General features: G+C 28.9%; 1 protein-coding gene across 8 annotated transcripts in view; it reads left to right on the top strand.

Moving 5' to 3' along the window:
- Window positions 1–15161, top strand: part of Mi-2 (chromodomain-helicase-DNA-binding protein Mi-2 homolog) — a 142939-nt gene that overhangs the window by 73634 nt on the left and 54144 nt on the right. For all 8 annotated transcript variants that reach the window (XM_035374842.2, XM_035374836.2, XM_035374841.2 and 5 more), the window contains 14 exons: window positions 1892–2029; window positions 2119–2240; window positions 2364–2481; window positions 2991–3046; window positions 3872–4013; window positions 8158–8289; window positions 8793–8910; window positions 9887–10011; window positions 10102–10194; window positions 11078–11219; window positions 11311–11453; window positions 11730–11961; window positions 12119–12160; window positions 13551–13645. In XM_035374842.2, the coding sequence (XP_035230733.1) occupies window positions 1892–2029; window positions 2119–2240; window positions 2364–2481; window positions 2991–3046; window positions 3872–4013; window positions 8158–8289; window positions 8793–8910; window positions 9887–10011; window positions 10102–10194; window positions 11078–11219; window positions 11311–11453; window positions 11730–11961; window positions 12119–12160; window positions 13551–13645 (1698 nt within the window). The remainder of the gene's footprint in view (window positions 1–1891; window positions 2030–2118; window positions 2241–2363; window positions 2482–2990; window positions 3047–3871; window positions 4014–8157; window positions 8290–8792; window positions 8911–9886; window positions 10012–10101; window positions 10195–11077; window positions 11220–11310; window positions 11454–11729; window positions 11962–12118; window positions 12161–13550; window positions 13646–15161) is intronic.

Below are 15161 nucleotides of genomic sequence, written 5' to 3'. Positions count from 1 at the left end.
GTCCTTCATTTTTCCATAGTTAATTGTTTACAACAACTAGGGTTTCTTCCAGTGCTTGAGATTGATGAGGCTTCACGAAGCTATATTTTCTTCGAGGTTCATCAGAAAAGTTCCACATATTTTCAGCAAGATTTAAAACAATTTTAGCTTTTTGAAGAAAGTCAATTCCTAAGTCGAGTTATTTTTGGCATCAGGCAACACAAAGAGCGGAGTTTTGAACTATTTGCCTTCAAGAAGAATAATTTGTTCTGTGTGAAGTACCTCTTTTTCAAATACTGAACCATTAGCAAAAGACTCCTCCGGTATTGTCTTTTCAAATACTGCTGCTGTAAGTTAGAATCGAAACTAATAAATTCTAATGAACAACATCCATGAATATGTTCAAAACTTTATCATCAAAACATGTATTCAGTGTGACAATAGTATCCACAAGTTAATTTAACATGCACATTAACATTTTAAAATAACAAATTACAGTTCAAGAAATAACGTTTGGTAACAGAAAGCAGTTTTCTTTCGTTTAATACTCTTACAGTATCAGAAAATCAGATTTCTGTAAGGAAGTTACATTTGCTTTAAGAACAGCTTATAAGAAATAATCAGTTTAAAAGAACTTTAAACTCAGATTAAATGATAATGTAAACAAAACTTATCTTTTTAACAATAATTTAAAAGAAACTTATCTTTTCCATTGAAAGCGTCCAGTCGATGATTCGATGTACTAGCAGCATGGCATGACAATTTTTATTCCAGAATTGGTTTCCAGAATTTTTTGGACCAGCAGTCCACACCTGAAAAGAGACTGAGCCGATCTCCAGCAACCAAAAGTTAAATTCGGGAGTAAGGGCTTGTTAAAGCCAAACAGAAATTCTAAAGATTTTGTTGCGCCATTTTGGATTCAAGTTTAGTTGGGTGCCAATGGGATGTAGCCGCTCCTCAATAGATACTAATGCCGATTAGATATAAAAGGATTTATTATCAGAGCGCACAGGAACTGTTACAAACCAAAAAAAAAAGGAAAAAAAAAAAAAAAATGCATAAAAATGAAACATATACCAAATGGAATCTCAAACATTAGAATTAGAGACATCTAGTACAAAGTAACCTATCACTATGGCGGCTGGAGGTCGACTGTCGTTTGTCCTCTTCGCCACTAGATGGCGTTCAATACAATAGTTAAGTTACAGTTAAATAGCTCTGTTACATAATAAAAAAGTTTTTGAAGTTATCTTACTAAGAAAACTGAACATTGATATGATAAATTGAGAAAAAATTTATGTGTATCAACGTGTAATACTGTATTGGGAATTCTAAACATATGCTTTAAAAATTTTGTGGTTTTGCTGTTAAATTTTAAATTAATGTGATTTTGCTGTGCCGTAAGTGTGAACAAAGTGATGCTAATAATAAAGCTAGAAAGACAAAAAAATTTAGTCCAAGAGCAGTTAGGTAACCTCTGATGTTCAGTAAGAGCATAAAAATCTTAACAAATCCTCTGGTGCCAATGTAAAATCATACTTTCTGATTTTCTTTTTTGTTTAACGTATTTCATAATTATGCAGTTTGTACGTAGCAGAGTACTATGCTATTCAAATAGCTCATGGAATAATAATTTAATAAAAGATTTTATTAGTCTTTACATTTTTTTTTAAACTAAATTAAAAATTTTTTGTTAGAAATGGATTTATTGTTTAATTATTTAATATGCTTATGAGAACTTTGCTAGCAGAATACATACATAAATTTTTATTATTTCTAGGGCTATTTAATTTCTCTGTTAGTAATTAGTCTTAAAGCACTAGAATGTAGAATCTTTTATCTTTCTATTAAAGTTGAAGTTATTTCAAAATGTCCTTTCAGTTATTTTAATCATTACTTTGAATATTTGCAGAAAGACTGTACTATAAAGTTCCATGTCCTATTGACATCATATGAGTTAGTATGCATAGATACTACTATGCTTGGATCCATTGAATGGCAAGTTTTGGTCGTTGATGAAGCTCACAGATTAAAAAATAATCAATCTAAGGTTTGAAAAGATCTACTGCTTGAAAATTTTATTTCATTCCCAAAATTGTATTGTTGGAGCTATGATTTAATTTCTCCCTTCTTTTTTAGTTTTTCAAAGTCCTAAACACATATAAAATAAATTACAAACTGTTGCTTACTGGGACCCCTCTTCAGAATAATTTAGAAGAATTATTTCATTTATTGAACTTTTTGAATTCTAGTCGTTTCAAGTGAGTGAATGATTGAATATAATATATTTAAAAAAATTTAGCATATATGATTGTATTTTAAATAAGTTTTACATAATAAGACATTTTGTCTTTTATTTTTAACATTTGTGTACATCGTTTCAGTGATCTTCAGGGTTTCCTTAACGAATTTGCTGATTTGGCCAAGGAAGAACAAGTTAAAAAATTGCATGATTTGCTTGGTTGTCATTTGCTTCGGAGGTTAAAAGCAGATGTTTTGAAAGTAAATATTATGTTGGCATGCTTGCTGATTTTCTTTGTTTATATTGGCTTAGTATTTAAAGCTTGATTCTTGATCAAAGTTATTTACTGTCAAGTTAATGCTTTTGATTGGCTGTATAACATATCATTGAATGTTTATGGTCTTTGAACAGTGTTTGTTCCACCTCCTGTTATTTATTTATTTATTGCTAGAAATAAATTTGAAATGCTGCATAATTTAATTAATACTTTGTGTTTAGATCTTTTAAAAAAAAGTGTTTTTCTAAAATTTCATGTTTTGATTATTTATATATGAAGTAAATGCTGCCAGCTGTATCATGTAAGAAAATAGTCCATGTTCATTCAAAATAATAAATGTTTATGTTTTAAAAGTTGTATGTGTATTTTAGACCATTGAATAATTATAAATCATTGTTTAAAAAAAAAAAAGAGTGATTTTAACTACACTATAAAAGTAAATGGTATTTTTTACTACATAAAAACATACTTAATATTTTATCTGTCTTTCAGAATATTCCTGCCAAAAGTGAATTTATTGTTCGTGTTGATTTAGCAGCAATGCAGAAGTATGTCTTTTTTATCTTGTTTAATGCTTTTTAAACCATTTTATATAGCAACAAATCAATCTTAATTTTTGTATATATTGCCTTGAATATTTCTTGACATTTAAAAAAAAATATTCTTAGTCATAATTAAGATTTCCAAAACCAAAATATAGATTGAGTGCATTTTGGAGGTGAAAAATGAATTTAAATTTTTAATTATAATGTAGATTTTGCATTGCCTTATTATGTTGTATTGAGAAAACATAATTCTTTTCTAGGGCTGTCTCTTTAAACTTTCATTTATATCTTCTTAGATTATAATTTCATATGTATATATTATTGCATTTTTATCCATCTTTTATAAATTTGTTTTAAATTTATATGAAACCTTTATTTTACGCTGTTAGATATTATTATAGACAAATTTAATTTTGTAATTTTGGATAATAAATAATTGATGATTCTAACAAACATATGAATTAAAATGAGACTTCAGTACTTAAACTTTTGGAAGTGAAAAATTGGGTACTAGTTTTAAATTTGAAAAATAAAAAAAATAATAACTTGTTTGTTACTGATAAAGAAAAGTCACGTAATTCTCTCAGAACTTTTTCACGTCTGATTTAGGATAAATTGTTATGCACTTCTGCATTCTAATTTCTTTAATTGTATAAGTTTTCTTTTACTCTTCTCTGCAAAATTAGTGTATATAACTTAATTTTGCTATTCTGATTGTGAAAGGGGAATGAAGTAAATCTGGCTGTAGTAGTAGTAGTAATTTTTAACTGATATTGTAAATATTAAGTATATCATTATTTTAAAATATCTCATTCTTTTCATTTTCAGAAAATACTATAAATTTATATTAACTCGGAATTTTGAAGCATTGAATGCCAAAGGTGGAGGTCATCAAGTATCTTTATTAAATATTATGATGGATTTGAAGAAATGTTGCAATCATCCCTACTTATTCCCAGCAGCTGCTCAAGTAAGTTTTCATATAGGAAAGAAGGCAGTAAATACTTATCCTATGAGCAGTAAAGATTATTGTAATTATGTACTGAAAGTTGAAAGGTGCTTCATAAAAAAAAAAAGTATGCTTTAGAAGCATCAGCTCTCATGGAAAACAATTATTTCAGCTTCAGAAGTCATTATAATGAAAATAACAACAATGATATACTTTACCTTTATGTTTTTGTTGTGGGCTAGATAGACACAACATAAACATAAAGGTAAAGTATATCAAAGTCCTTCTTTTTTTAATGTTGATGAGAAAAGTGCAGATTGCAGTAATACATACAATGATTTGCATAGGTAGGAAATTACTAAACATGGCATTCTGGTATTTAAGTTAGTGATAATTTGTTAATAAATGTCTATCTTTTCAATCATATATAATTGTAGCTGACTTTTGTTAGCAGTTTTTTAATTTTCAAAATTATGAGTCTCTGGACTTTATCAAATAACTGAAACATAAATTAACCTTATTTTTCTAGATTGTGATCTGTTGTGAAAAAAATTTAAGTGAAACAACTCCTGTATGTTGAAATTATACGTACCATAATTTCCGGAAGGAATGCCTCGGCGTTTACGTGTTTAAAACTTAAATTTTCAGTAGGTACAGCGTTTCTACCCATGTGGTTATTTAAGTGCACTAAAAATAAAATATTTCCTATGATGGTCATTGTACATAGTTTGGTTGGCTATGTCATTGTACATAGACTGGTGCTGTTCCCACACAAAAGACCACACAGTTGCTTTTTGCGAATGTTATTTTGTTTACATTCTTTCCCTTGAACAGACCTACATGCCTTATTCACCCTAAACAGGATCTCAGAACAATAACATTCTTTCCCTTTTCAAATCAGCATTCTCATCAGTTTGAATAGTTACTCTCCTCTGCCATTCGATGAATCTTCCAGGGTTCATCCTCTCCCCGCCCCTGCCTTTTCTGCAATTTCCTCAAAGGTGGGCAGAATTCCACCTGCCTCGCAATAACGAATTATCCTTCAGCATGAATCGATTTTTCTTGGCATTCTGCCAGATACAGATCCCATCACTTTGAGTACAAGTACTTGTTGGATAGTTTTTAAGTAAGAAGGGAGCAGAAAAATTTTGAAAATGTCACCTAAATGGCACAGAAGCTATACTGCTGGTTTTAAGCTTAATGTAATTTCACGTGCTGAACAAATTGGAAATAGGGCAGCAGCTCGAGAGTTTGAAGTGGACGAGAGATGTATTCGACGTTGGAGAACTGAAAAAGAACTTCTTAAAAATATGCCACAACAGAAACGAGCCAAAAGAAGTGGTATTGTAAGGTGGCCGAATCTAGAGGACGACCTTGCAAACTGGATAAAGGAGCAACAAGGAAAGGGAATGGCAATTTCGACTGTAAAAATTCACTTACAAGCAAAATTTATAGTAAAACAAATGAACATAAATGATTTCAAAGGAGGGCCGTGCTGGTGTAGCAGATTTATGAAAAGAAAAAATATTTCTGTGCGTACTAGAACAACAATCGGGCAACAATTACCAATGGACTGGCAGGATAAAAAGGCATCTTTTCTAAAATATGTAACAAATATTATTGACAAAAAAAAAACTTCTTCGGTCACAAATAATAAATATGGATGAAACGCCGCTAGCTTTCGACTCTCCTGGTGCAAAAACTGTATCTGTGCTTACGATGGGGCATGAAAGAACGTCATTTACATGTGTGTTAGCTTGTGCCACAAACGGTGACAAGCTGATGATCATTTTTAAACGAAAGACTATTCCGGACATAATTTTTTGTGCAAACGAGAATGGCTGGATGTGCGAAACAATTATGCATGAGTGGCTACAAAAAGTTTGGCAATGTTGTAAGGGACCTTTTTTCCAACCAAAAGGGTTATTGATAATGGATTCCATGCGTGCTCATTTACTTGAGTCGGGGAAAACCAGATGTCAAAAATTGTGTACGACCGTAGCAATAATTCCTGGTGGTTTGACAAAAATCTTACAACCATTAGATTTTTCAGGTAATAAATCCTTCAAAACTGAAGTCCGAAAGTGGTGGGAGTGTTGGATGAGTGAAGGATTGCATACTTATACCAAAAGCGGTAAAATGCATAGTGCATCTTATGAAGAAGTTGCAAAGTGGGTAGGAAGTGTGTGAAAATCGATAGAAACATTGTCAATAATAGCAGGGTTCAAAGAAGCTGAAATTATATCCTTAGATAAAGAGACTGCAAACCAAAAGTATGAACGTGACGATCTGGAAGACATGGAAGATCAGGATTTACTAAATCTTTTTAATTCAGATAGTGAAGAATCAGATTTTGATTTCTTCATATGATGTATAGTTTGCTGTAATTCCTTTTGTAAGTAAGTAAAATTTAAAATTTCCTTTTATCATCCAAATTTAATATTTCGTTGTTGCAACATTTTTTATAATATAGTCTGAGTATTACAAATATGGACTTCTTTAGTAGGTAAATATAAGTATATATTTTTATTTATTAATATATTTTCAACATTTCTTAGCTTTATTTTTGAGTTATGGTTTCATTTCATGCATTTTTCTTAACTGATATGTCATATATCAGGACTTAGGTTGAGATTTTGGCATCTATACGGCTCATGACGATGTCACGCACAATTTAATCTATTGCGGCGTTTCTGTGTAATTTAAATTTTTTCCTCGAGTGCGGCGTTTACGCTGATGTGGCCTCTCTTCCAGAAATTACGGTAACTCTTTAAAGTGTAATATTGATGTTACGGGTGTAATTCCACACCACACCTTTAATACTATAGCTTTATTTGAGTGATAAAAAGTAAAATATGTCAAAACTTCAAGGATTGGAAACCTTATCTTGAGACTGTGATTGTTGAATTCGGCGAACTCCGCATAAACATAAATAAGAATATAGTTAATCCAGTTCACTCTTAGTAATTATTATGATTTTTATTTTCAGCTACATTTTATTACACAGTTGTTTTTTTATAGTGTAGATGTTTTCTGGGTACTTGTTTTGTCTTTTCATTGTGTATTCAAGTCAACCTTATACTGTCTAAACAGAGAACTTCTGATGTATTCTTAAAAAACTGTCTAGTGCAGTTAAATGATTAAGATTAAAAGAAGCGAATTGGTTCGCAGAAAATGATTTATATCAGTAACAGTTTATTTACTATTCTTGCTTGTACAATTATAGTTCTTCACACCAAGATTCAGATATTTACTGTCAAGTTAATGCTAAGTGCACCATGCATATGACAAGTATGTTTAACAGTGTATGAGTACTAAATTAATTTTATCTACACATTGCCTGCAATCCATCTGCATCTTACATTTGGATGGTGAGAAATGTAATAAAATCATGCCAGTGAAATCTTCATTTTCAGTATTCATAATGCAACAAATTCTGTGTAATTGTATAATCTGCTTTTAATTTATTATATCTGTATTATATCTGAAAATTGTCAAGGGAATTTTCAAGGTAATTATTTCCATATAAAATAATGCTAGTAATTCCCGTAAGAGTGAAAAATAGTTGCTGTGGTTTGTATTCTTGAGCAGGAAAGTGCTTTAAATTATAGTTATTAGTTTTTAACTGCTGCATGTTTAATATTATGATGTGAATCTTCTCCCATCATCTAGCAAAAGTGTATTTCACTTATGTATGGTTAATTTATTAATATTTATAAGTCATAGTAAACAGAACCACTTTTATTTTTTATTCATTAAGATATTTTTAACAGTATTGTAAGTGAAATGCGTAAAAATGTATGCATTAATTTGTTTTAGTGCTTTTTTTTAATCAGATGTAAAGTTAGCCCCTTTTATATGCTGAGATTATATATACATATATATTATGGAGAGTAGTTGAAAAAATTAAATGCTAGTCATACAAAAAATGTAGGAAAGAATTCAGAAAATTACAGCACAAATTTTAAGATTTTTAGTAATTTTTTTTAACATCTTGAAAAAGCTGTTTTCTGAAAGGGTAGATAATGAAAAATATCTACTCTAAAAAAAAAAAAAAAAAAAAAAAAAAACAGCTGAACATTTTCAACAGGAAGAATCAACAGATTTCCAGATTATGTTAGCATAATTTTGTTTTATATGTAATTATTGTTGTTTTATTTTATAGGAAGCTCCTAAATTACCTAATGGTGCTTATGAAGGTACAAGCCTGATTAAAGCCTGTGGAAAACTTTTACTTCTCCAAAAAATGCTCAGAAAACTCAATGAGGAAGGTCATAGGGTGCTTATATTTTCTCAAGTATGTTGCATTTTTTTAATATGTAAAAGTTTGTATATTCTTAAATCTCCTATGATAAGAGTTATAAATTTGGTTTATAAAATTTTTAAATAAATGTCCTGTGGTATGACATTTTCATGTATCATTTTTGCTAGGATTACCATCTTGGTATTTTTACTTATTTAAATTATGAATATTAATGCTATATGAATTTAATACATTCACATGCAACAGTTATCTTACTACGTACACTAAAATAATGTATCATAATTATACCATAAATTATATTGTTAATATGCGAGAGTAAGGCTGCATTAATATATACAAAATTATTTATAGATAACATGGTTAAGTTTTAAATTTCAGATGTTTTAGCAGCAAAATACCAATAAAAGAATATATATTTATTATTTTATCGAGATGATTGTAGATATTTTAGTATAATGTTTTCCATTCCATTCTTCTGGGAATAAGATAAGGTTTTATATTAAAAATCTAAAAGAATTTTTTTTCTCTCCTTACAGATGACAAAAATGTTAGATATTTTGGAGGATTTTCTTGAAGCAGAGCATTATAAGTATGAAAGAATTGATGGTGGCATTACAGGAAGCCAACGACAAGAAGCAATAGATCGTTTTAATGGTATGTAATAAATTTTTAAATCTTTGTGAAGTATCAATAGCAGTGCATTGTGGAATTAAATATTTTAAATTAATATTACATATTAAATCAAAGTAACTAATTATTGTAATTATTTTAAATTCAGATCTTCTGTTTTTGTTGTATGTATGTCTTTGTATGATTAAAACTGAAGTTCAGTCATGTAATTCATGAACTGGAAAGAATATTAAAATTTGTTTTTACCAGTATTAAAACAACTTAATAAATGCATTCCTCTGTGCTCTTGTTTTAAGCATTACAGCTCTGTTTTATTGTATGGAGGGCTCCTAATTCCTCTGAATGAAACCATTTGCCATTCTTCCATGAATTTCTTAAAGAATCCAAAAGGCTTGTAGTTTGAAATCAGCTGTGCATTTTCATATCTTTGCATGCAGAAGTTGCTGGTGTCAGCTTTTTGTCTGGAGAATTCACTTGCTGGTCTTATCGTTTTCCTGAAATATTTTGTTTTTATCTCTTCAAGTACATTTAGATGTATGTAATACAATGAATTCTGTCATTCTTAAGACAACAGAGGAAGCATTGATCAGTCTTGTTTGTTACGCCTTACCTTGTATCAGAGAGAAAATAGCATTGGCAGCTGTTATGTAAAAAGTCCAAATGCAGGTTCCATGCACCATAACAAAGCTAGCCCCCCCTTTTTTTTTTTTTTTAAGTTAATCTTGACATAGAAAGTTTTGAGTTTTTGTCTTTTTGCAGCAATTATGGTTGTAAAACATTATTAAAATGTGTTATGACAAAACATTTCTAGTAAATATGCTTGAGTATATAATTTCAGTAGCAAAATTCTGTAACATTTAAAAAAAACCTTGCTGAAAGTTTTGGGGTGGAGGATTGAATGAGAATTTAATTCATTCTTTGTATAAATAATGTGCTGAAATTATATTTATTTTGAATGAATATGAAAGAAACAATAAACATTAGAAATTTTTCCCCCCAGCTCCTGGTGCTCCTCAGTTTGCTTTCTTGTTGTCTACACGAGCTGGAGGTTTAGGCATTAATTTAGCTACAGCAGATACAGTAGTAATTTATGACTCTGATTGGAATCCTCATAATGACATACAAGTAAGTAATGTACAAAGTTTATTGATTTAACTTTTATATATAATATCTCAATAACATTTTTATTATATGTTGGAATTTTATTTTATGTAGGCTTTTAGCCGAGCTCATAGGATAGGGCAATCTAACAAAGTTATGATATATAGATTTGTAACAAGAGCATCAGTAGAAGAAAGAATAACACAGGTATATTCATTAATTTTTCTCTGAATGAAATGTTTTAGTTTAAATATTGTTCATTTAAATTGCTATATGCAAAAGCATGAAAGTTTACTGTGATTTTTTTTAAAGGCAGATTTCATTGTTATATAAAAACCTCTTAGCACAAATCAATTTTTATTTACCATTAATAAATACTATAAATTCTTTTGCCCTCTCATTTTAAAATCTTGTAATGTAAAAGTTAATAACAATAGATAAAATTAATATATACTATTTAATGTTTAGTGGTATTTTCATTTATAAATATTCATAATAAAGTTGTCATTTTAATTTTATATCACTTTTTCCCAGATTTTCCTCCTCTCCTCTGTCCAAAAATGTGTTGCTTATTGAATGCTTAAATGTGACATGTTGGAAAATATTTTAGATAGTAGGGAATTGAAGTTTTTAAACGAAAAGAATTAAAATATGTTAATACTGTATTGGAAAAAAAGAGCAAATATAAGAAAATTTAGAAATTGCTTTTTAAATTATTATTCATAGAATTAAAAAATATTTGACAGCATCTCCCGAAAAAGTTAGTAGGGAGTGTAGATTTAATTTGTTCCTTGAATGTTAGCAGGCAATTATTGGAGCAAATGGTGAGTGGTGTTTCTAATGAACAACTTACTGTTTAATACAAAATAAACATTCATGGGTAGTCAAAGCTTTTATGCAGCTTATTAGCATATATAATGTTCAAGTTGTATTTGCTAAATAAAAAATATAATGTCATCTGTTTAATGATGAATTATATTATAGTATTGCAATGTTGTGACTTTTAAAATGATAACTGGAATTAGTTATTTTATTGAAAATATATTCTTAAATATAGGGAAAAGCATATCATGTTAAATGATAATTTCAGGTTGCGAAGAAAAAAATGATGCTTACACATTTGGTTGTAAGACCTGGCTTAGGTAGTCGTTCCAATACAATGTCTAAACAAGAGCTTGATGATATTTTGCGATTTGGAACAGAAGAACTGTTTAAAGATGATGAAGGCAAAGGTACTCTTAATTTTGTCCCATTTCTCCTAGTCTTGCAGCAGTTTAAAAATAATTTTTATGCGTAAAAGTAACTTTTTACATTTATTTTCAGAGGACACTATCCATTATGATACCAAAGCTATTGACGAACTCCTTGATCGGACGCAAGAAGGCATTGAACAGAAAGAACTTTGGGCAAATGATTATCTTAGCTCATTCAAAGTCGCAGCATATGTGACTAAAGAAGCTGAAGAAGTTAGTTTTATTTATATGTGTTTCTATAATGGGACTGCTTATATTTTCTTGTAAAATAGTTTCTCTTAGGATGTCTTTTTTTTTTTTAAATTCAGAAATTAGATTTACCACATATCTGTTAAAAACTGTTATTCAAGTAATTTATTAATTTTTATGTGTACAAAAATGTTGTAAGAAAAATCTGTTGTCTTCTGATCTATTTGTGATATATGATGCTTTTTGATTATGTACTGAATAAAGTTATATAGTGTATATATTATTTGTTTCGCTTTATAGGAGCCTGAAACAGAAATTTTGAAGCAAGAAGTTGAGTCTGCTGACCCAGCTTACTGGGAGAAATTGCTACGGCACCATTATGAACAACAGCAAGAAGACATGGCTCGAACATTGGGCAAAGGGAAAAGAGTTCGCAAACAAGTAAATTACAATGATGCTATGGGTCCACAAGATGATTCAACCTGGCAAGATAATCTGTCTGACTACAATTCTGACTTCTCGGTTCCATCCGGTGAGAAAAATTAATCAATTTTTATTCTGTGTCGTTATATGTTTAAAGAAGTTTTTTTATAATTTGTAAATTATGATTGTATATGTTTAAAGAATTTTTTTAGAATTTGTAAATTATGATTGTGTATTAAAACTGGAGTATCTGCATTTGCTTTCAGATGACAATGAAGATGACGATGACTTTGAAGAGAAAAATGAAGGTATGAATAGAGAAAGAAATTTTTTATTCATGTGAGGTATTACTAGTGCATGTAATAAAGGAATGCTATGATATATGAGAAGCATTGGAGAAAAAAGTCTGTAGCTATTGTAGGTCAAAAAAATTTAACTAAATGTTGCTGTGAAATATTGTATCATACAAATGCAATATATCATTTTTTCAACATAATCCCCCAGTCTTTATAGATGCTTATCTGAAAGTTAAACTGTAATGCTTGTTATCCCCAATGAAGAAATCTCTTCTTTGGTCATAACGCTTGTTTTAGCTCCCTCGTATTGCTGGCAAATCATTTTTTGCCCAATTACCTAACACCTTTGCAGTTTCGTAGACTGTCAATTTCATCAACCAACAACACACTATGATGCTTTATCAATGTTGATCATCTTTTTTTTTTTTTTTTTTTTTTCCAGTCAGCATCAGCCAAGTCTGTGCTCTTTGTAAGACAGATGAATAATTTGATTGTGGCTGGACAATATTTCTTTTGCTCCATTACTCTAAAATTTCAAGAAGAATCTGTATACACTTTTGTTTGCTTGTTCAGTTTACGTTTGCCCACATAAACTGAAATATTTCTTGTATTTTAATTTTGGATGGTAAAATGTTAGTTTTCTGTGCTGCTATGATGTACATCTTATTGCTATTACTATAGACTTATTTTCATAAGGAGGTGGACATTGAGAGTTATTTAGAGCTATCGCCTGGCAGAATTGTTGCATAATGCTGCTAATTGATGGATACAATTATAACTTATTTTCAAATGTTATGTTTATATTCCTTTATTATAAAGACTAATCATTTTTGGTAATAACAATTTTAACTTATTATAAACTTTTCAGATGGGTTGTTTTGTAAAGTGAGATAACAATGACTATCATATGTAAATTTTAAACTTTTTTTTAAAATATTGAACATAAATTTTGAGTGACTCTTGCTTAAAACTTCTTTTGTTTCCATTTATTTTTATTGTAATGCCGTGCAAGTCTAGTGATTTGAAGTTGTCATATTGCAAAACATTAAGATAATATAGTTAGATTCAATAGTTAAACTTCTAAAATTATTAAGGGTTTAGTTAATACAAAGTGATATTTTTGTGATTTCATGAAGTAGCAAAGAGACTGAATCTTTTTTTTAATGTTGATTTAATGATGACTGTTATTAACTAAATTAAAAATTTTAATTATTCATGTAAAGAATTATGTGAGTTTAAATTAAAATTATGTATGTTTAGAAATGTTTTGGTGGAGATGGGGAAATGTTCGCAGTGTAATTTTTTAAACTAAAAAATCATAGAATTAGTGCATAAAATGTCAAACAGTAATTTACTTAGTTTTTATGTTTTTAACAACACTGTTTATATTTGTTTATTTTAGAGAAAGGATTTAGGGGTCGCAAGGGTAGACTAGGTCAAAATGAGAGAGATAAGCCATTGCCACCTCTATTGGCACGAGTTGGTGGAAACATTGAAGTATGTTCTTTCAAAAATAATTTTATACATAACGCAAAATGTGTCTTTCCTAATGCCTATGTTTAATGTAAAGTTATTTTATGCAATCCTGCTGTGGGGTACTTAGCTTTTTGTATGATAAGAAATTTTCTCTTAAAATTTAGAATTAAGAAATTCATCTAAAATAACATTAATGGAAAGATTACATATAGTTTAACACATTGAATATACAGAAATATGTTTGTTTCATTGAAAAAAATTAAATGAATTGAATGCAATGATCTTTTAACTTTTGTTAAAGAAATCTCAGTGTTATAAAGCAATATATCAATGAGTAAAAATTTGTTTAATATAACATGTGTGATTTGAGATATATAAATAGATTAATTCAATTATCTTGATGCAGATTTTTATAAGAGGTAATAAATTATTATTTCAGTTACAAGTGTAGATGTTATATTTTGTGCTGAACTACTATATTAAGGAATTATAGTGCTGAACTATATATATTTGTGCTGAACTATATTAAGGAAAAACATATCATTGTAATTAAAGGAAAAGAAAAAATTTAAGCTGAACAATTTATTTTTACCATTAGATTCAAAATAATAATTTTTTCCTTAGAGAATTTTTTTTTTAAGAAAGCATTTTAAAATGCAGATATTTTTTCATGTGTAAAATGTTGTTAATTATATGTTATATCATTTGCCCAATAAAGTTTAAAAGAGACAGTAATAAATCTTATGCATTAATTTTAAATAGGTTTTAGATATACATTAGAAACCGATGTAACCCATAACATACTTTCCTGGATCATTTTGTGTATATATCTAATTTCTGCATCTGAATGTAAAATTTTATTATGAACATTAAATAATAATCTGGATGTCAAATTATCATGTGAAACATTAATCACCTACCACATTTATTTATGTATTGTAGAGTTTTTACATAAAGCTGTTCTGTATATTATATAATGAAAAATTGATGATTAATATTGACATTTTTTAATTAACAGTTGGATTTCAAAAAATATAAATAGAAAAGTATCATCTGTTGTAATAGCTATGTCTGATTATCCTAATAGATTCTTTTTTAGCTGTTAAATTAGTGATAAAAACAAATTAGAAACTGGACTGGTGATATAACCATGGGCAGCACATTCTTGGTGTAACAGAACTATTTGATTTTTTTTTTCTGAGATTAAGATATATATATGGGGATTTATTAAGGTAAAATATTTAGCTTCTTAATCATGTAAGTAATGCAATTCAAGAAGGGAAGAAAAGTATTTCAAATGAAGGAAATTATATTTATGGAAGCAGTTTATTGCTTTGATGCCTGTTGAGACACGGCAGTCATAATGTGGAAACTAATGCATAAATTGCAGGATTCTTAATAGCAATAAGTTTAGAGTAAACATGTGCTTCATGTGTATGACTGGTCCTCTCTTTCTAATATTCGTTATTTTTCAAAATAAATTTAATTTTTGAGACATTCTGTGTGAGAGACAGTCATTAGGAAAAATTATTTAGTC

Source organism: Stegodyphus dumicola, chromosome 12 (genome assembly GCF_044657685.1).
Source record: "Stegodyphus dumicola isolate Sdum_Otavi_A_Nest chromosome 12, ASM4465768v1".
Lineage (NCBI taxonomy): Eukaryota > Metazoa > Arthropoda > Arachnida > Araneae > Eresidae > Stegodyphus > Stegodyphus dumicola.
Note: the sequence above shows the minus strand (reverse complement) of the source record. Positions and strands in the feature narration are given on the sequence as shown.